This window comes from Salmo trutta, chromosome 29, assembly GCF_901001165.1.
Source record: "Salmo trutta chromosome 29, fSalTru1.1, whole genome shotgun sequence".
In the NCBI taxonomy this organism is placed as follows: Eukaryota; Metazoa; Chordata; class Actinopteri; order Salmoniformes; family Salmonidae; genus Salmo; species Salmo trutta.
Window position 1 is genome coordinate 40,365,591 of NC_042985.1, and position 23,696 is coordinate 40,389,286.

At 40.9% G+C, this 23,696-nt stretch overlaps 1 protein-coding gene across 1 annotated transcript in view; it reads right to left on the reverse strand.

Moving 5' to 3' along the window:
- The window catches only part of LOC115167609 (protein kinase C-binding protein NELL1-like), a 500,899-nt gene extending 477,659 nt beyond the window's left edge, over positions 1 to 23,240 (reverse strand). The window contains exons 1-2 of the mRNA XM_029722201.1: positions 23,057 to 23,240; positions 22,193 to 22,321 (exon numbers count right to left, since the gene is read on the reverse strand). Of these exons, the coding sequence (XP_029578061.1) occupies positions 22,193 to 22,321; positions 23,057 to 23,105 (178 nt within the window). The 5' untranslated portion in view covers positions 23,106 to 23,240. The remainder of the gene's footprint in view (positions 1 to 22,192; positions 22,322 to 23,056) is intronic.
- Positions 23,241 to 23,696: the final 456 nt, after the last annotated feature.

The following is a 23,696-nucleotide window of genomic DNA, read 5'->3' on the forward strand; positions in this document are numbered from 1 at the left end:
TGGCTGAAAAACAGTAGCGCATTTGGATAATGGTCGATCAAAGAACAATGAGACTGAGGCGCGTGCACGAGGCGACACCATGTTTTTATTTCTTCGTCTTTGAATGTAAACAGGGTTTCCCGGTCGGAATATTATCGCTTTTTTACGAGAAAAATCGCATAAAAAATTATTTTAAACAGCGGTTGACATGCTTCGAAGTACGGTAATGGAATATTTAGACATTTTTTGTCACGAAACGCGTCGGGCGCGTCACCCTTCGTCACCCTTCGGATAGTGTCTTGAACGAATGAACAAAACAGAGGATATTTGAACATAACTATGGATTATTTTGAACCAAACCAACATTTGTTATTGAAGTAGAAGTCCTGGGAGTGCATTCTGAAGATGAACAGCAAAGGTAATCAAATTCTTTTTTGGTGAGGGCCAAACTTGGTGGGTGTCAAATTAGCTAGCCCGTGATGGCTGGGCTATCTACTCAGAATATTGCAAAATGTGCTTTTGCCGAAAAGCTATTTTAAAATCGGACATAGCGATTGCATAAAGGAGTTCTGTATCTATAATTCTTAAAATAATTTATGTTTTTTGTGAACGTTTATCGTGAGTAATTTAGTAAATTCACCGGAAGTTTGCGGTGGGTATGCTAGTTCTGAACGTCACATGCTAATGTAAAAAGCTGGTTTTTGATATAAATATTAACTTGATTGAACAAAACATGCATGTATTGTATAAAATAATGTCCTAGAAGTGTCATCTGATGAAGATCATCAAAGGTTAGTGCTGCATTTAGCTGTGGTTTGGGTTTTTGTGACATTATATGCTAGCTTGAAAAATGGGTGTCTGATTATTTCTGGCTGGGTACTCTGCTGACATAATCTAATGTTTTGCTTTCGTTGTAAAGCCTTTTTGAAATCGGACAGTGTGGTTAGATTAACGAGAGTCTTGTCTTTAAAATGGTGTAAAATAGTCATATGTTTGAGAAATTGAAGTAATAGCATTTCTAAGGTATTTGAATAACGCGCCACGGGATTCCACTGGCTGTTGAGTAGGTGGGACGATTTCGTCCCACATACCCTAGAGAGGTTAAAATGGCGCCGGAAGAAATGGCAGCAGTTTTACGGGCGCCCAACCAATTGTGCTATTATGTGTTTTCTGTTGTTGTTATTTGTAACTTATTTTGTACATAATGTTTCTGCAACCGTATCTTACGGCAAAAAAGAGCTTCTGGATATCAGGACAGCGATCACTCACCTCGGATTAGACAAAGATTGTTTCTTCCACAAGCAAGATGCACAGGACATTCTCCAAACACGCGACAGGGCCAACATCCCCGTTATTTGCAAGAGGAAGCGACACAGGTACAGAGGACAAAGAACTGGATGCCTGGTTAGGACTCGGAAAAGGCGTGTGGGAAAGCTGCCTTTACCGTCAATACTACTCGCCAACGTGCAATCATTGGACAACAAACTAGACGAGGTACGATCACGAATATCCTACCAACGGGACATCAAAAACTGTAATATCCTATGTTTCACAGAATCGTGGCTGAATGACGACATGGATACGCTGCACCGGCAAGATAGCTATACTTTTTGTGGCTGTTTATTAACCACCACAGACAGATGCTGGCACTAAGACCACACTCAGTCAGCTGTATAAGGAAATAAGCAAACAGGAAACCACTCACCCAGAGGCGGAGCTCCTAGTGGCCGGAGACTTTAATGCAGGGAAACTTAAATCAGTTCTACCAACTTTCCATCAACATGTTAAATGTGCGACCAGAGGGAAAACAAATTCTAGATCACCTGTACTCCACACACAGAGATGCGCACAAAGCTCTCCCTTGCCCTCCATTTGGTAAATCCGACCACAACTCTATCCTCCTGATTCCTGCTTACATGCAAAAATTAAAGCAGGAAGCACCAGTGACTCAGTTTATAAAAAAGTGGTCAGATGAAGCAAATGCTAAACTACAGGACTGTTTTGCTATCACAGACTGGAACATGTTCCGGGATTCTTCCGATGGCATTGAGGAGTACACCACATCAGTCACTGGCTTTATCAATAAGTGCATCGAGGACGTCGTCCCCACAGTGACTGTACGTACATACCCCAACCAGAAGCCATGGATTACAGGCAACATCCGCATTGAGCTAAAGGGTAGAGCTGCCGCTTTCAAGGGGCGGGACTCTAACCCGGAAGCTGCGACGAACCATCAAACAGGCAAAGCGTCAATACAGGGCTATGATTGAATCATACTACACTGGCTCCGACGCTCGTCTTATGTGGCAGGGCTTGCAAACTATTACAGACTGCAAAGGGAAGCACAGCCACGAGCTGCCCAGTGACACGAGCCTACCAGATGAGCTAAATCACTTCAATGCTCGCTTCGAGGCAAGCAACACTGAGGAATGCATGAGAGCATCAGCTGTTCTGGACGACTGTGTGATCACGCTCTCCGTAGCCGACGTGAGTAAGACCTTTAAACAGGTCAACATTCACAAGGCTGCGGGGCCAGACGGATTACCAGGACGTGAGCTCCGGCATGTGCTGACCAACTGGCAGGTGCCTTCACTGACATTTTCAACATGTCCCTGATTGAGTCTGTAATACCAACATGTTTCAAGCAGACCACCATAGTCCCTGTGCCCAAGAACACAAAGGTAACCTGCCTAAATGACTAGACCTGTAGCACTCATGTCCGTAGCCATGAAGTGCTTTGAAAGGTCGGTAATGGCTCACATCAACACCGTTATCCCAGAAACTCTCGACCCACTCCAATTTGCATACGCCCAAACAGATCCACTGATGATGCAATCTCTATTGCACTCCACACTGCCCTTTCCCACCTGGACAAAAGGAACACTTATGTGAGAATGCTATTTATTGACTACAGCTCAACGTTCAACACCATAGTACCCTCAAAGCTCATCACTAAGCTAAGGATCCTGAAACTAAACACCTCCCTCTGCAACTGGATCCTAGACTTCTGACGGGCTGCCCCCAGCAGGTGAGGGTAGGTAGCAACCCATCTGCCACGCTGATCCTCAACACTGGAGCTCCCCAGGGGTGCATGCTCAGTCCCCTCCTGTACTCCCTGTTCACCCACGACCGCATTGCCAGGCACGACTCCAACACCATCATTAAGTTTGCAGACGACACAACAATGGTAGGCCTGATCACCGACAACGACGAGACAGTCTATAGGGAGGAGGTCAGAGACCTGGCTGGGTGGTGCCAGAATAACAGCCTATCCCTCAACGTAACAAAGACTAAGGAGATGATTGTGGACTATAGGAAAAGGAGGACCGAGCACGCCCCCAATCTCATCGACGGAGCAGGTTGAGAGCTTCAAGTTCCTTAGTGTCCACATCAACATCAAACTAGAATGGTCCAAACACACCAAGACAGTCGTGAAGAAGGCACGACAAAGCCTATTCTCCCTCAGGAAACTAAAAAGATTTGACATGGGTCCTGAGATCCTCAAAAGGTTTTACAGTTGCAACATCGAGAGCATCCTGACTGGTTGCATCACTGCCTGGTACGGCAATTGCTCGGCCTCTAACCGCAAGGCACTACAAAGGGTAGTGCGTATGGCCCAATACATCACTGGGGCTAAGCTGCCTGCCATCCAGGACCTCGACACCAGGCGGTGTCAGAGGAAGGCCCTAAAAATTGTCAAAGACCCCAGCCACCCCAATCATAGACTGTTCTCTCTACTACTGCATGGCAAGCGGTACCGGAGTGCCAAGTCTAGGACAAAAAGGCTTCTCAACAGTTTTTACCCCCAAGCCATAAGACTCCTGAACAGGTAATCAAATGGCTACCCGGACTATTTACATTGTGTGCCCCCTCAAACCCCCCAACCCCTCTTTTTACGCTGCTGCTACTCTCTGTTCATCATATATGCATAGTCACTTTAACCATATCTACATGTACATACTACCTCAATCAGCCTGATTAACCGGTGTCTGTATGTAGCCTCGTTAGTTTTATAGCCTCGCTACTGTATATAGCCTGTCTTTTTACTGTTGTTTTATTTATTTACTTACCTATTGTTCACCTAATACCTTTTTTGCACTATTGGTTAGAGCCTGTAAGTATGCATTTCACTGTAAGGTCTACACTTGTTGTATTCGGCGCACGTGACAAATAAACTTTGATTTGATTTTGGTCAAATCCTCTGCCACTCCAACCTTAACAGTGGAAGTCACGTGTTGCGCATGGAGGGTCAATTTGCGGGAAGAATGCCATATAAGGACACATTGGTTATACCAGAACTGTGATTTGGTGCATAATGTCATTATTCTTATTTAATTTGCCACAAAAAATGTAATTAAATCATTGTTCAAAACAAAGATGTGTTCGGCCTAGTTATTTTATTTTCTAGTCTAGGCTGCAGAATGATTTTCAAATTGGTAGGGCTATGTTTCTCTTGTCCATAGAAATACTCAGATACAGAGTGTGCTGCTTAGACCATTGTGCCACAGCAGTTCACAATTCTCTAGTGAGCAGGGAGAGTACTTAATGATACTTAATCAAAACAGTGCATTGTTTTTAATTATTTTGTTTTAAGCCTTCCCCAACACATAGCCCTAACCTTAATCACTCAGAATTAACCATGTAACCACTGTCATGACTGTCCTGATCAGGTCAGGGTACAGGAGACCACCACCCTACAGATTATCTCCCAAACCCCCAACAGAGGAGGAGAGATCTAGGGGTCTGAAGATGTGGGGGTTTATGACACCTCACGCCCATAATAAAACTTAGGCCACAGAGAAATTCCTTTGTCCTAACAATGGAGAACTGGCCTCAGAACATTAAACATGCAATAAAGGGACATTGGAACAATGGTTTCCGTCAGCCACAATGGTGGTCATGACGAGAGGTGGAATATTAAAATGTATGTAACTTTTGTATTGTTTTTAAAGGTTAAGAGATGACGTTATTATGAAAACATTGTACCTTTAAGAGTTTTCCCAGTATATGCCTGATGTTTATACATTGTACGCTGTTTGGAAAATATCCAAATCAAACAGAATGTTTTGGTAAAGATGAAATGTGAAGTTAGTGTCTAAAATCGGATTTTTAGCCAAATCTAAGCCTTGCCCTCTTTACTTGGTCCGCCCAGAGAATTGCCCTAAAGGCGGTTACACCCACTTCTGACCCGAGGGTATAAGACAGGAGAGTGAAGAATTAACATAGGAGACTATTGACCCCAAGCTGCAGCTAAGGTCTAACAAAGTCGACGAACCCCAAAACGAAACACAAGGTTGAAGACAAAGAAATATTTTTCTACACGAGCTACGGACGAGTAGCTGTGTCTAAGCGGGTGAATTCAAGCCGAACCACCCAGCCTCCACTCTCCATTGAATCGTGGTATCGACACCATTCGAGCCGAAGCTGTGAGCTCTGTGCTACAGAGCTGTCTGTCCTCAGAAGACCCCTTTCCGATCAAGGGTGAGGATCAGACCACTTAGCCAAGAAGGACACTGACATCGTGAGGACAACCAGAGAGTTGCGCCGGAGAACTGCGTCATTTAGAAGCCTAAACGACCCACGCGGAGCTTCCCACCTGAGATCTCCAACACGTAATTACATCATTATATTCTGACCCATAAGAGCGGCAGTTCGGGGCAAGGCTAATTTTAAATAAGCATGGCTGACAAATGAACCCAAATGTATATTTCTCTCGTGTACTTCCTTTCTTTCTCTCTCTTTAAAATCCCCATTTTGGGTAACAAGCGCCATAGTGTGTTGGCCCGTTATACTAAGTCCTAATCAATAGCTAGACTGTGTTTTGTGTATGTGCATTTTTATCATCATTTTAGCTTGCTAGTAAATAAATAATCAACTAAGATTGGTGTGGTAAATTCAGTGGTAAAGCCCGGGTCCGTGCAGATTCCCGGATTATACGACGTTCAGATTATGAGACTGTAGAGGAAATTGATTAATTTAGCGACTGTTGTAATCGATATTCTGATATCCTTTGAGTTAATTTGGGAAATAGAAACTCAATCAAAACAATGTTCCCATGGTGCCCCAGGTTAATGAGTTAATAATTGCTTGATTCATTGCTTAATTCATTTAATCACGTAATTATAAACCGTTAATCATTCGATGAGCAACAGTCGTCACATTAACTAATACAACGTCACGACACCACGCAGAATTAATGTGTAAAAAAAAAAAAAACATTCATCCAATTACGGAAAATTACAAAGTGAAACTATGAGATCAGATTGATAGTATAGCATGCTTTACGCTAAATCTGTAAGGAAAAAAAACTATGCCTGACTGGTGGGAAAGAAAAGCCTGTCTGTCTGTTTGGCAGTTCTTCGGTTTCAGGCCAAATGCTAATAAAGGTGTCAATTGCAGATTATGCAAAGATATTATCAGGGAAAAGGATGGATGGACTATAAACCTCTGTCAACATTTACAAGTCCATCATCCTGCTGAGTTAGCTACTCGGGGGTAGGAAAGATGAATATGAGAGAAATCTTTAGGTAGGCCTAAGACATGGTAAAAAAAAAAGAAAAAATACGAGACCTAATATTTCCTCATTGCACTTTTTAATTTAATTTGAAATGTAGCATATATTTAATTCTTGATGCACCTTTTTTGAAATATTATTTTCATACTTATTTTGTTATGGCTACTTTATTTTGTAACTTGTAGGCCAAAATGTTGGATTTGTACAGTACGATTGGCAAAAGTCATATCCTAATAGGCCTATTAATTTTTATAATTTTTAAGTGTTATAAAGAATTATATAAATAATAATTTGTTTTTTTCTTCTTTTATATTTAGGATTTTTACAGTTCGATAAGCAAAAGGCATAGCCTAAGGATAATAGACCTACTCGTTTTTAGCCTAAGCCAATGTTCATTCAAGTGTTATAAAGAATGTTATAGGCTAAATTGCCCTTTGAGCAATTCAAGGACATTAATAAACACTTAGACAATATTATAAATATTGGTTTACAAGTTTAAATTGTCAAAGTAACATTTACTGCAACTTTTATTGACAGAAGCCTATATGTAGGCCTTTATTATTGACTATTTGTCACGTCCTGACCAGTAAAAGAGGTTGTTTGTTATTGTAGTTTGGTCAGGGGGTGGCAGGGGGTGTTTGTTTTGTGTTTCAGGGGTTTTGGTATATGTTCTATGTTAGAATATTTCTATGTCTGTGTCTAGTTTTTCTATTTCTATGTTTAGGGTTTTTGTTTGACCTTCAATTGGAGGCAGCTGTTTCTTGTTGCCTCTGATTGGAGGTCCTATTTAGTAGAGGTTTTTCAGCTTGTGTTTGTGGGTGGTTGTTTTCAGTCTAGCGTTTTGTACCTGACGGAACTGTTAAGCTGTCGTTCATTTCTTGTTTTTGTTTACGTGTTCAATAAAAGTTAAAAATGAGCACTCAACCCGCTGCGCCTTGGTCTACTCCCTTCGACGGCCATTACACTATTTGATTTGCAAAGAGGGATTTTCCGATGGCACAACTTATTTTGCAAACACTTTGGTCAAGTTAAGCAGCTGTTTAAACTTCCTATTTGATTAGTCTATCCTGGAATTGTTTGTTCTCTCACTCACACTGCGTAAAATAGCCTGTTTCCGAGTATGAACATGTAAATCAGATTATCTTTAAATGATAAGAAGTATAAGCTCAGTATTGAGAAGTCAGAATAAAAACAGAGTTTGACCAGTCTTGATTAGTCGGCTCGGGAAGGTAATAGTTCTTTACACATGCTAATAGCCTCTAACACCTTGTCTATTGTACTCATATCACGCCCCAGTTCAGTTCACCTCAGCAGGCAATCTACTCCAAACATTTATTTAGTAGTCCTACAACCAAGTTCAGACATTTAAAAAATGTCTTAAGAATGATAGATTATAAAGTTAATTCATACAATCATCAATGAAAGATCCAACATCAAACTTTACTTGAAGTGTATTTAAAATAGCAACACACTTAAAACAATAAAATGAAAAACACAAGTATGGCAATAAAAGACATCAAATGTTATGAAAGAATATAAAACACAAAGGCGTCATTGATTAATGTCCAAGCTAAAAAGGCTGGTTTACAAATGTGATTTTAACACCTCAAGCAGTTTCACAGTACAATGCAAAGTTCTGTATAAAAAAAACGGACAATAAAACATATAAAAAGTATGAAACACAAACAATGATGAAAACTCAAAAAAAATGTATCGCTACAATTTAAGAAATAAACAGTTGCTTTGCTCGCAAATTCCCAATGCTAGCCCCCTTTACTTCTCATAGTTTCACCTCCAAGTAGGCTAAACAAGTCCTACAAGCCCTAATTTTGTTGCATCTGGACTACTACCCAGTCAGGTCAAGTGCCACAAAGAGGGACATAGGCAAATTAAAGTTAGTCCAGAACAAAGCAGTATGGCTGGCCCTTAAATGTACATGGAGAGCTAACATCAATGACATGCATGTCAATCTCTCCAGGCTCAAAGTAGATGAGAGATTGAATCACTACTTGTCTATATTAGAGGTATTGACATGTTGAAGCACCGAGCTGTCTGTGCAAACGACTAGCACACAGTTCAGTCACCCATGCATACCCCACAATACATGCCACAAGGTGTCTCTTCACATCCCCAAGTCCAAAACAGACTCCGGGAAACGCACTGTACCACACAGAGCCATGACTACATGGAACTCTATTCCACATCAAGTAACTCATGTAAGAGGTCAAATCAGATAACATTTTTATAAAACTACATTTTATGGAACGCAGACTGTGAGGAGACACACACACACACACACAAAGGCACACACACACATATACGCTAGCACACACTCATACATTGTAATATTGTTGTATGTTTGTATTATACATTTTGCATTGTAGATATGTTGTGGTGTAATTGTATTTTTTCCGGATCCCCATCAGCTGCTGCCAAGGCAACGGTTACCCTATTTTTGGTTTTCTGTGTGACGTAAGTTTCTTAATGTGTTTGGACACCATGAAGAGTACCTGTTGCCTTGAGAGCAGCTAATGGGGATCATTAATAAAACAAACACAAATACAAAATCCCTAAAAAGCAGCCCTTCTTGAAACTGGTACTACCACAGTTACTGTCTCTGTAATCCTGGCAAATTCCACTTTTTACCAGCAATATGCAATGCGCTTCATAATTCTCTGAACTGGAATAAACTGTGCCTTGCCCCAAACCTCAACAGGGGGCTTGAAATTATATTGATTCAGATGTTTCAGGAACCAATTTACATGAGCCATGATATGAGAAATGTGTGTGTTTTCATGTGCTAGATCAACAAGCACATTACAAGAGAACAACTGTGTTACTATGCCTGGTGTTAGCTCTACATCTGGTTGAATGCGCCCATCTGTCTGTCAGTGGCCTAACACTTTATAGTACACATGAATCGGAGAGCCTGTTGTCCGGACCTCTGGCAGTCTCTATGGGGGTACCACAGGGTTCAATTCTCGGGCTGACTCTTTTCTCTGTATATATCAATGATGTCGCTCTTGCTGCTGGTGATTCTCTGATACACCTCTACGCAGACGACACCATTCTGTATACTTCTGGCCCTTCTTTGGACACTGTGTTAACAAACCTCCAGACGAGCTTCAATGCCATACAACACTCTGTCTGTGGCCTCCAACTACTCTTAAATCTAGAATCAGCTTCCTATTTTGCAACAAAGCCTCCTTCACTCATGCTGCTAAACATACCCTCGTAAAACTGACTATCTTACCGATCCTTGACTTTGGCTATGTAATTTACAAATAGCCTCCAACACTCTACTCAGCAAATTGGATGTAGACTATCACAGTGCCATCCGTTTTGTCACCAAAGCCCCATATACTACCCACCACTGCGACCTGTATGCTCTTGTTGGCTGGCCCTCGCTTCATATTCGTCGCCAAACCCACTGGCTCCAGGTCATCTATAAGTCTATGCTAGGTAAAGTCCCGCCTTATCTCAACTCACTGGTCACCATAGCAACACCCACCCGTAGCACGCGCTCCAGCAGGTATATTTCACTGGTCATCCCCAAAGCCAACTCCTCGTTTGGCCACCTTTCCTTCCAGTTCTCTGCTGCCAATGACTGGAACGAATTGCAAAAATGACTGAAGTTGGAGACTTATATCTCCGTCACTAACTTTACGCATCATCAATCAGAGCAGTTTACCGATCACTGCACCTGTACACAGCCCATCTGTAAATAGCCCACCCAACTACCTAATCCCCATATTGTTATTTATTTTTGCTCTTTTGCACCCCATATCTCTACTTGCACATCATCATCTGCACATCTATCACTTCAGTGTTAATGCTAAATTGTAATTATTTCGCCACTATGGCCTATTTATTGCCTTACCTCCCTAATATTACTACATCTGCACACACTGTAAATAGATTTTTATATTGTGTTATTGACTGTATGTTTGTTTATCCCATGTGTAACTCTGTGTTGTTGTTTTTGTTGCACTGCTTTGCTTTATCTTGGCCAGGTCGCAGTTGTAAATGAGAACTTGTTCTCAACTGGCCTACCTGGTTAAATAAAGGTGAAATTAAAAATGTAAAATAAAAATGAAGAGCTTAAACCTCTACTTTGATCAGTGCTTATAACCTCTCCCAGCATATCTTTTTTCGCCTGGTCACATACAGCTGATGTGTTGTGCACAAGAGAAGGGAAGTCCTCAAGAGAAGGGAAAAGGTGAGACGAGGAGAGCGCAAAGATGCGAGAAGGAATACAATGTGGCTGCTATGAAAGTGAATTGTGTTTACGCGTGATCAGGGGGTGTATTTATTCCGCCGGTTCTGTTGAAAAACGTTCCTTAAACGGAAGCAAATGGAACAAAACGAGGATAAACATAGCTGAATTTGTCCAATAGAAACTCTAGTTTGCAACTGTTGGACTAATGATTACACCTTATATCAGCCAGTTGCAGGCAAGAGTGTGCAAGGTGGTAATGAGTGTCACTGTCTCCATGTTTCTCCTCAAATTTGTCTCTCGACCTGTGTGCACCTACGTTGTAAACTTTAATTCATAGGCTAGGTTGTAGCAACCTCATGATGGGTATAGGAAAAATGTGAGTATCATTTAGGAGCCTAAACCTATTGCTGTTACATTGAACTGGTATATGGAATATGAATGAGAGTCATCCAATATGCTGTGTCGCAAGTGCGCGATGGGACAGGAACCTCCCTGCCGGCCAAACCCTCCCCTAACCTGGACGATGCTGGGTCAATTGTACGCCGCCCCATGGGTCTCCCGGTCACGGCCTGGCTGCGATAGAGCCTGGACTCAAACCAGGATCTCTAGTGGCACAGCTAGCACTGCGATACAATGTCTTAGATCACTGCGCCACTCGGGAGGCCCCAACTTGACCTCTTTAACACTCGAACTGCCATAGGCCCATGTTAGCTAAGCCTTTTATAAACCCAACCTCATTATTATTCTTCCGATAGCATATATGAAATGGATTTATTAGATTGTTAGAATGTTGATGCGTTATTGGCTGGAAGTGTCGAAAATTTGCATTAGGCCTACATTTTCACTAGGACTTTGTGAAACATATCCTTGACTCTATCTAAATAAACAACAATTGTTATATTTTTACATGGATATATTTCCACTAATATTTCTTCATGCAATTCATGCTTTACAATTGTTTATGCACTATTTATCTAGCCTTGGTGCTTATGTTTGTGCACATTATGGATTGATATGCATCAGAAGTTTATGCTAAAAGTGACGCATTTCATAACATTCTCTAGCAGGTACGTATAGGCTGAAAGGTCAGGCAGTTCTAGTGTTAAAGCTGTGGTGTAAAGTAAAATACTTTAAAGTACTACTTAAGTCGTTTTATGGGGTATCTGTACTTTACTGTTAATATTTTTAACTATTTTTACTTTTAACTCACTACAATTTTTACTTTTACTTCACTACATTCCTAAAGAAAATTATGAACATTTTACTCAAAACATCTTACCTGACACCAAAAAGTTACATTTTGAATGCTTAGCAGGACATGAAAATGGTCTAATTCACAAACTTATCAAAAGAACATCCCTGGTCATCCCTACTGCGTCTAATCTGGCAGACTCACTAAACACATGCTGCATTTGTAAATTATGTCTGAGAGTTGGAGATTGCCCCTAACATTTACATTTAAGTAATTTAGCAGACGCTCTTATCCAGAGCGACTTACAAATTGGTGCATTCACCTTATGATATCCAGTGGAAACTATCCGTAAATAAATAAAAACTAGAAAATGTGGCCGTCTGCTTTGCTTAATATAAGGAATTTTAAATGATTTATAGTTTTACTTTTGATCGTTAAGTACATTTTAGCAATTACATTTACTTTTGATACTTAAGTATATTTAAAACCAAATACTTTTAGACTTTTACTCAAGTAGTTTTTTACTTGGTGACTTTAACTTTTACTTGAGTCATTTTCTATGAAGGTATCTTTACTTTTACTCAAGTATATGGAGCGACCATATCGTTTCTGTTTTGATGGGACAGGAAGTGTATTTTCAACACTGGCACAAACTCATCAGCCAATCAAATGCTTGGGAATAGAAGGGAGGGTGTAGTGTTTGAAAAGTAAACAATCCAATCAAACAAACAAAACCAGAAGTGAGGGCATGAATGTTGAAAATGACAAAATCAAATGAACGCAATTTGAAAACTCTGCATAACACTTCAAGGCACTGGAGGGTTCTACTGGTGGTAATTAAAACATATATACAGTGGGGGAAAAAATAATTTCATCCCCTGCTGATTTTGTACGTTTGCCCACTGATAAAGAAAGGATCAGTCTATAATTTTAATGGTGGGTTTATTTGAACAGTGAGAGACAGAATAATAACAAAAATATCCAGAAAAACGCATGTCAAAAATGTTATAAATTGATTTGCATTTTAATGAGGGAAATAAGTATTTGACCCCCTCTCAATCAGAAAGATTTCTGGCTCCCAGGTGTCTTTTATACAGGTAACGAGCTGAAATTAGGAGCATACTCTTAAAGGGAGTGCTCCTAACCGCAGCTTGTTACCTGTAAAAAAGACACCAGTCCACAGAAGCAATCAATCAATCAGATTCCAAACTCTCCACCGTGGCCAAGACCAAAGAGCTTTCCAAGGATGTCAGGGACAAGATTGTAGACCTACACAAGGCTGGAATGGGCTACAAGACCATCGCCAAGCAGCTTGGTGAGAAGGTGACAACATTTGGTCCGATTATTCGCAAATGGAAGAAACACAAAAGAACTGTCTATCTCTCGGCCTGGGGCTCCATGCAAGATCTCACCTCGTGGGGTTGCAATGATCATGAGAACGGTGAGGAATCAGCCCAGAACTACACGGGAGGATCTTGTCAATGATCTCAAGGCAGCTGGGACCATAGTCACCAAGAAAACAATTGGTAACACACTACGCCGTGAAGGACTGAAATCCTGCAGCGCCCGCAAGGTCCCCCTGCTCAAGAAAGCACATATACATGCCCGTCTGAAGTTTGCCAATTAACATCTGAATGCTTCAGAGGACAACTGGTGAAAGTGTTATGGTCAGATGAGACCAAAATGGAGCTCTTTGGCATCAACTCAACTCGCCGTGTTTGGAGGAGGAGGAATGCTGCCTATGACCCCAAGAACACCATCTCCACCGTCAAACATGGAGGTGGAAATATTATGCTTTGGGGGTGTTTTTCTGCTAAGGGGACAGGACAACTTCACCGCATCAAAGGGACAATGGACGGGGCCATGTACCGTCAAATCTTGGGTGAGAACATCCTTCCCTCAGCCAGGGCATTGAAAATGGGTCGTGGATGGGTATTCCAGCATGACAATGATCCAAAACACACGGCCAAGGCAACAAAGGAGTGGCTCAAGAAGAAGCACCTTAAGGTCCTGGAGTGGCCTAGCCAGTCTCTAGACCTTAATCCCATAGACAATCTGTGAAGGGAGCTGAAGGTTTGAGTTGCCAAACGTCAGCCTCGAAACCTTAATGACTTGGAGAAGATCTGCAAAGAGGAGTGGGACAAAATCCCTCCTGAGATGTGTGCAAACCTGGTGGCCAACTACAAGAAACGTTTGACCTCTGTGATTGCCAACAAGGGTTTTGCCACCAAGTACTAAGTCATGTTTTGCAGAGGGGTCAAATACTTATTTCCCTCATTAAAATGCAAATCATTTTATAACATTTTTGACATACGTTTTTCTGGATTTTTTTGTTGTTATTCTGTCTCTCACTGTTCAAATAAACCTACCATTAAAATTATAGACTGATCATTTCTTTGTAAGTGGGCAAACGTACAAAATCAGCAGGGGATCAAATACTTTTTTCCCCCACTGTATATATTCTTGTAGCTAACAATGAACAACTCCTGGAATTTCTACTCGTTGAACCAAGCCATGGAAATGGTTTCGGATAAAGTTTATAACGATACTCAGATTATGCAATACTCTACACCCCACTGCCACAACCTTCCAAATGCGACTCCGTAACAAAGTAAGAAGCAGTCATATTATTTTCAACAAAGCAATCTAGCTAGCTAGCACTGATGTCATGGTCAGGCTGAATCAGATGCTGGACTACAACACGATGGCTGATATGAATGAAAGACTGATGCCAGAAGCACCAGCTTTTTAGCTTTGAGATGCCAGTATTCAAGACCGTTTGTTTATTGGGCAGAATCATTTATTGTCTCCTGTAATTTCACAGGCTCTGGGCAGTCGGTCAAAATAACTCTCTGCTGAAGAGAAGTAGTAATTTGCAGAGACAACTGAAGACATGATGTCTGATGTGGAAACAGACCCAGAGGACCTGGATGCATTTTTAATAACCTCCCCACCCTTGCGGTCCCATGTGTTTGAGGACCCGATTCCATCAACAGACCAGAGAAGATGGGCCAAACACGCTTCTGGGGAGAAAAGTGCCATCAGAACAAAAACCGGAGCAACCGTCCACTTTCACCGCAGCCCTACCCAGAACATCTGATTGTGCAATTGACCACAGACAATCACCTGCACCTTAGAGACTATTTTCACTGACTCTTCACACCTGCTTCTCAAGAGACTTTTTTCACCGACTCCAACTCACTCACCCACCCTGACTTTTTACTAATCTTTATAACTTATAGTAACAAAATAAATATTGTGTATTATTGTTATATATGTATGTATTGCACTGTTGAGGAGAGCTTGCAATATTTTTTTGTTTGTTTGTTTAGTTATTTCATTACTTATGTTTTGGAAGGGGGTTTGGGATTTATTTTTTACTTATGTTTTATTTTTATTATTTAGCTTTCGAACACTTGTGCTTATTTTTTTTCCCGGTGGAGATAATTAGGAGTCTGAAACTAGGGGATTTGGTGCAGTGTAATTTTAACTGTAATATGTTTTTATTTAGGTTATTCGCAAACAACTTTCTGAGATGGAACTCCGCATATAGATTCCTTCGATGGTTGATCATGAAGAGGAGGCAATGCCTAGGCCATGCAATGCTCTCCACTCTTTTTACAATTTACATAGTGCAAGAGAACAATGTTAATAGTCCGTATTTATTGAACATTCAGGCTATGGCAAATAGGGAATAGACCATCTGGCATGCCACCCTGCTGTGTACTCACTGTGCTGCGCTGTTATGTGCTGCCAGACTCCGGCGGTGCAGTCAAGTTCAAATATGCTAAACCATCATTTGTGACTTCATGATGTCATCACCATCGACGACGGCTGTCAAACATCACCGATAGACGATGCAATTGTAAAATCGCCCAACCCTAACACACACACACTGGCACATCCTTCCTGTCTCTACTCAATGGTACAGATGGCCCTTTTAATTTGCAATGAGGAACAGGAGTGGAGCCTTGGCCCGCGGAGAACAGGTCTGCTTCCCAAATGACACCATATTCCTTATATAGTGCACTAGTTTTGACCAGGGTCCATAGGGAGTAAGTATGTGAGGCTGCGTGTGCGTGTATACGTTATAGCCTTCTCCTTCCAGGTCAGCAGTGAGCGTATTATAAAGACATAACGTTTCAAGTTTCAGAATGTATTCACCACGTGCACAGGGTACAACAGGTCAAAACAGTACAGTGAAATTCTTACCTTGAGAGCTAATTCCCAACAATGGAGTGACAATGGATAAAAAAGTATATACAGGTCAGTGCCAGTACCTTATTCAATTGGCAGGGGTACTGGAGTGGTTGAGGTGGGTTTATACACAAAAAGTGGTAGTAGGATATACAAGTTGAAAAGTGAAAAGTGAATGATAGCAGGAGTGATGCGCTGGGCCATCCACACCAGCCTCTGTAGGGCCTTCCGGGCACTGGCGGTGCAGTTGCCATACCAGACAGTGATGCTCTCAATGGTGCAGCTGGAAGTTTCTCAGAATCTGAGTGGCCATGCCAAATGGTTTCAGCCTCCTGAGGGAAAAGAGGTGTTGCCATGCCTTCACAACTGTTCTGGTGTAGGAGGACCATGTTAAGTGATGTGGACACCTAGGAACTTGAAACTTTTGACCCTATTCACTGTGGCCCCGATGATGTGGATGGGGGTGTATTTGTATTTATTATGGATCCCCATTAGCTGCTGCCATTAGCTGTGCACCCCCCCTGTTTCCTGTAGTCCACTATCAGCTCCTTGTTCTTGTTGACATTGAAAGAGGGTCAGCGTGGCGTTGTTGCCTTCTATCACCACCTGGGGTCGGCCAGTCAGCAAGCTCAGGATCTAGTTGCAGAGGGAGGTGCCCAGTCCCAGGGTCCTAAGCTTGGTGATGAGTTTGGAGGGGACAATTGTGCGGAACACTGAGCTGTAGTCGATGAACAGAATTCTCACATAGGCATTCCTCTTGTCCAGGTGGGAGAGGGCAATGTGGAGTGCAATTGAGATTGCATCATCTGTAGATCTGTTGGGGCAGTATGCAAATTGGAGTGGGTCTAGGGTGTCTGTGATGATGGCGGTGATGTGTGCCATGACCAGCCTTTCAAAGCACTATATGATTACATACAGTTGAAGTCGGAAGTTTACATACACCTTAGCCAAATACATTTAAACTCAGTTTTTCACAATTCCTGATATTTAATCCTAGTAAAAATTCCTTGTCTTAGGTCAGTTAGGATCAACACTTCACTTTAAGAATGTGAGATGTCAGAATAATAGTAGAGTGATTTATTTCAGCTTTTATTTCTTTGATCACATTCCCAGTGGATCAGAAGTTTACATATACTCAATTAGTATTTGGTAGCATTGCCTTTAAATTGTTAAACTTGGGTCAAACGTTTCAGGTAGCCTTCCACAAGCTTCCGACAATAATTTGGGTGAATTTTGGTCCATTCCTCCTGACAGAGCTGGTGTAACTGAGTCAGGTTTGTAGGCCTCCTTGCTCGCACAGGCTTTTTCAGTTCTGCCCACAAATTTTCTATGGGATTGATGTCAGGGCTTTGTGATGGCCACTCCAATACCTTGACTTTGTTGTTCTTAAGCCATTTTGCCACAACTTTGGAAGTATGCTTGGGGTCATTGTCCATTTGGAAGACCCATTTGCGACCAAGCTTTAACTTCTTGACTGATGTCTTGAGATGTTACTTCAATATATCCACATAATTTTCCTGCCATCTATTTTGTGAAGTGCACCAGTCCCTCCTGCAGCAAAGAACCACCACAAAATGATGCTGCCACCCCCGTGCTTCACGGTTGGAATGGTGTTCTTCGGCTTGCAAGCCTCCCCCCTTTTCCTAAAAACATAACGATGGTCATTATGGCCAAACAGTTCTATTTTTGTTTCATCAGACCAGAGGACAGTTCTCCAAAAAGTACGATCTTTGTCCCCATGTGCAGTTGCAAACCGTAGTCTGGCTTTTTATGGCGGTTTTGGAGCAGTGGCTTCTTCCTTGCTGAGCGGCCTTTCAGGTTATGTCGATATAGGACTCGTTTTACTGTGGATATAGATACTTTTGTACCTGTTTCCTCCAGCATCTTTCCAAGGTCCTTTGCTGTTGTTCTGGAATTGATTTGCACTTTTCGCACCAAGGTACTTTCATCTCTAGGAGACAGAACATGTCTCCTTCCTGAGCGGTATGACGGCTGTGTGGTCCCATGGTGTTTATATTTGTGTACTATTGTTTGTACAGATGAACGCGGTACCTTCAGGCGTTTGGAAATTGCTCCCAAGGATGAACTAAACTTGTGAAGGTCTAAAAAAAAAAATCTGAGGTCTTGGCTGATTTCTTTTGATTTTCCCATGATGTCATGCAAAAAGGCACTGAGTTTGAAGGTAGGCCTTGAAATACATCCACAGGTACACCTCTAATTGATTCAAATGATGTCAATTAGCCTATCAGAAGATTCTAAAGCCATGACATCATTTTCTGGAATTTTCCAAGCTGTTTAAAGACACAGTCAACTTAGTGTATGTCAACTTCTGACCCACTGGAATTGTGATACAGTGAGATAAGTGAAATAATCTGTCTGAAAAAAATAGTTGGAAAAATTACTTGTGTCATGCACAAAGTAGATGTCCTAACTGACTTGCCAAAACTATAGTTTGTTAACAAGAAATTTGTGGAGTGGTTGAGAAACGAGTTTTAATGACTCCAACCTAAGTGTATGTAAACTTCCGACTTCAACTGTATTTGGCTAAGGTGTATGTAAACTTCCGACTGTATTACTGATCTTAGATTTTTAATTAATAGACTTTAGATAGGAATTCAAATGAGTTTTTTACTAAATGCTATATATCCTTTGTTTAGCTGGAATGGAATTTTTGTATCCTTGTATATTTGACTCTGATATGTAGCTGTCCCACCTAGTTATCTTAAAATGAATGCACTAACTGTAAGTTGCTCTGGATAAGAGCATCTGCTAAATGACTAAAATGTGAAATGTAAATGTTTTACATATAGATCTCATATAACTTTGTAGATTTTTGTCACAAATGTATCATTTTTACAGTTCTTTATTAAATATGTAGTTTTTTGTTACATTTGACAGTGTACAACCTAGCAGTTCCACTTATTTCCTTGAGAGTGAGTCGGATATATAGAGTTTTGCAAAACAACATGATTATTTGTCTCTCTTAATTGAAAACATGAAGTGATAGATTTTAATCAACAACAAAAAATGTCAGTCATTGAACAACCCCATGCCATGATTAGATAGTTAAAAAGTAATGTTAATATTGCACCAATCCAATTCTTTGAGACAGTAATGTTGGTAACACTAAGCAGGAATTCAGTTTACAAAACAGGTTGAAATTACATCATAATGACATCACTTCAACCAGCTTCTGGTTGTCATGACCTTATTTCGCTTGGATGGAGCAGTGCCGCACCAATCGTGCACTGTTGAGCCACAGACCTGAGTTCAAATACTATTTAAAATCATTTAAAATACTTTAGCTGGGCTTGATTAAGCTTGCAATGCTCAATGGAACCAATAGAATAGTTGTGAATGTGCAAACCCGCCCATCTTGCATTCTCAAGTAAACAGTAGCAGTATTTGAACAATTTAAGATAGTTTTTGAACCCAGCTCGGCTGAACCACAGCGAACCAGGTTGGGATTAGCATCTGCTGCCAGGGACAAATTAAATGGGGAGTAATTATCAGAACGATGCTCCCTGGAGCTTCCTTGTTCAACACCAAGAATAACACCATGATATACCAGGTGTGATCCTGCTGTCACAGACACACACACACATGCAATGATAAGAATAACACTATGAAACCAGAAGGTGTGATCCTGCTGCTAGCTCTAGGTAAAGGAGACAGTTTCTGTTTCCATTCTTAACAAACTCAAGTCTGAATAGGAGGCCTGGTTAACCTTTTCATACGTGAGATCCAAATATCTCAAATGGTCGGCCCAGCGTGAGTTTTATGCACGTGAGGTCAGAACTCACTTAGGTAATACCTTTGATGATACAGCGGTAGCAATACATGGTTATAACAGCTACAGAAAATACAGAAATTCCAATGGGACGGTGTTGTGGTCTATATTCAGAACCACATTCCTTTAATGCTTATAGAGGATATCATGTTAAATACTGTTGAAGTAATATGGCTACTGGTTCATCTGCCTCACCTAAAGCGCATTCTTGTGGGAAGCTGCAATAGACCACCAAGTGCTAACAGTCAGTATCTGGTTAATACTGTATGTGTGAAATGCTTGATAATGTATGTGATAAACAGAGAGGTATATTTTCTGGGGATTTCAATATTGACTGGCTTTCATTAAGCTGCCCACTCAAGAAAAGGCTTCAAACTGTAACCAGTGCCTGCAACCTGGTTCAGGTTATCAGCAAACCTACCAGGGTAGTTACAAACAGCACAGAAATGAAATCATCAACATGTATTAATCACATCTATACTAATGCTGCAGAAAATTGCTTTAAAGCAGTATCCAAATCCATTGGATGTAGTGATCATAATATAGTAGCCATATCTAGGAAAACCAAAGTTCCAAAGGCTGGGCCTAATATAGTGTATAAGAGGTCATACAATATGTTTTGTAGTGATTCCTATGTTATTGATGTAAATAATATTTGTTGGTCTGTGGTGTGTAATGAGTAGCAACCAGACACTGCACTTGACACATTTAGGAAAATGCTTATTACATTTACAAAACTGTTACATCCCCTTGTATTGATGAGGAATTGAAAAAGTGTATGGTTGAGAGGGATGAGGCAAAAGGAATGGCATATAAGTCTGGCTACACAACTGATTGGCAAATGTACTGCAAATTGAGAAATCATGTGACTAATCTGAATAAAAAGAAGAAGAAACTATACTATGAAACAAAGATACATTTTATAAAGAATGATGGTAAAAAAGTGTTGGAGCACCTTAAATTACATGTTGGGCAAAAATGCAAACTCAGCTGCATCATTTATTGAATTTCATTACAAACCCCACTGATATTGCCAACTACTTTAATAATTTTTTAATTGGCAAGATTAGCAAATTTAGGCATGACATGCCAGCAACAAACACCGACAATACACATCCAAGTGTAACTAATCAAATTATGAAAGCGTTGTAAGTTTGAATTCCATAAAGTGAGTGTGGAAGACGTTCATTTTTATATTTATTTCTATCAACAATGACAAGCCACCGGTCTGAGAACTTAGATGGAAAATGACTGAGGGCAGCACTGGGCAGCACTGCTGGCCCTTAAATGTACACTGAGAGCTAGCATGTCAATCTCTCATGGCTCAATGTGGAGGAGAGATTGACTCCATCACTACTTGTTTTTGTAAGAAATGTTGACAAGTTGAATGCACCGAGCTGTCTGTTTAAACTACTAGCACACAGCTCGACACTCATTCATGCCACACAAGACATGCCACCAGAGGTCTCTTCACAATCCCCATGTCAAGAACAGACTATGGGTGGCGCACAGTACTACGTAGAGCCATGGCTACATGGAACTCTATTCCCCATCAAGTAACTAATGCAAGCAGTAGAATCAGATAAAAACAAAACAGACAAAAATACACCTTATGGAACAGTGGGGACTATGAAGAGACACACACACAGATTCAGACATGCATACACACACACGCTAGCACACTCACTCTACACACACATACATTTTGTATTGTAGATATATAGTTGGGTAATAATGTTATGATGTACTGTTTTATCTTTTGTTTTATGTGTAAGTGCCTTAATGTGTTTGGACCGCAGGAAGAGTAGCTGCTGCCTTGTCAGGAGCTAATGGGGATCCCTAATAAATACAAATGCAAAATACAAAGGCAAACGAGCCAAGCATTTTGACTTCTCAGTCCCTTCATATGTCCGGGCTGTGCGTTACGATGACCTCTCGGCTGCCATCCAACTTCTGACACCAATGTAGCGAACGGCGAGGCAGTGCAGTGAAAGGCAAGCACCCTACACATTGGGCCACTTGTTAGGAATTATAATATGGCTCATATCGTGAGGATTGTTACAATACATTGGTGATGTGATGATGATTAGTTCACCATTTGTTACCAACATTTTACCTAACATATTCTGCATAATGCTACAACCATGAGTCCGAGCTTGGGTAACCTACATTTTACAAATGAAATTAGTTTACCAAACGTTCTCAGGATTCCACGACAAATTAAAACACATTTCACTGATAAATCAAACAGTGATCTAGCAATCAATTAATTCACAAATAGAGAAAGGATGTATACATTACCTCGAAATAAGAAGGCTTTGCTATTGTTGTGAAGCCCTGCCACTTGGGTAATTCCATAAATTGCATTTGCGAAGTCAAGTTCATTGATGATATCTATCTGGTAATCGGGATCTATTCCAAAGCCGATAACTGTAGGGGGGAAATATTCTTTAGACATTGTCACACATTGGGTGCACAGTTACTATCACACATCCTCCCACCTATATGATGTGTATAACGTATATAAGCAAGGCACTTCTTTAATGATTGAGTTTGAGAATCAAACTTCAGCGTCTGCATGACACAACGAACTGCAACACAGTCAAATACATGGGGATTGAATCCATGCGATTTCAAAGCACCTTCACCAAGGTACAGTGGCAATCATATCAGAGACAAAACGCGTAAATTGCATGGCACTAGACATCAGATACCATATAGTGACAGATAATTTTAAATGAAAGTCTACATAATCCAAATGTTAGGCTTATTGTTGCGTGGGAACAAATTGACTGCTGCATCAACCTGTGCGACACCTGTCATTTCTGTAGAGACTTTTGCGCGTTATACAGATGTGGTCTGACACAACAACAAACCCTACGATTTAGAAGATTATAACTATGCTATTTATCTGTACTATAAAACGAATTAAAAAAACATGTGATTTATTTAAAAAAATCGATGAGGGGCAAATTGATAAAAAAAAAAAATTATGAATAAAAAAACCTTTGAGAGACAAAATAACGATCGAGAAGCTTAATTAGGCTAATTAGGCTACGGAGAAGGAAAGGGTGGGTGCGCATTAAAAAGCTATTGCTGACAGAGCTGATAATGATACCTAAAAAATAGGTAAACTAACTGCATATGTCCCAGTGTGACACCTACCTGGTTTCGCAATGAGCACTACGGATAACAAAGCCACGTAAATATCCATTTGTGTGAAGTTGAACTGTACAGTTTCCTCAGAAATATCCGCTGTCGATCGCTTCGCTGGCAATCCACTTGATCGGGTCTGTCTGCAAACTGCGCTCGTCTCACGGTTGCTGGGTGCAGAGGCTCGGAGCGTTCCACATCGTGGAAATAGGGGTTCTTTCGGCGCGCACGTAAATTATCTTGAATTTACTCTAAATACTATTGCCATCTATTCAATAGGCGATATTATTCACAAACCTTGACGAAGTCCACATTAGCCATCCTCCTGGATTCAAATTAATCTATAGACGATATGTTTGCGCGGCGAAAATGAACCTCATCCTCCCCTTTCAGAGACGATAGACACGTCCAATTCTGGAGGTGACGCTGGGGACCTGTAATAAGAGTTGGGATTCTAACAAGTAGGCTACATGTAATTACATAGCCTATTTGTTACGAATCATCCTCTCTTACACAGCCTTTGCTCTTTTTTGCAGATAATCAGATGCAGTATTTTTCACAACAGAAAAGGTCTATGATAATGAAGCTAAGATTAATTGAATCAGGCGGATTTCTTTAACCAGCTAAATCATAGTCAGGTCCTCATGAATGT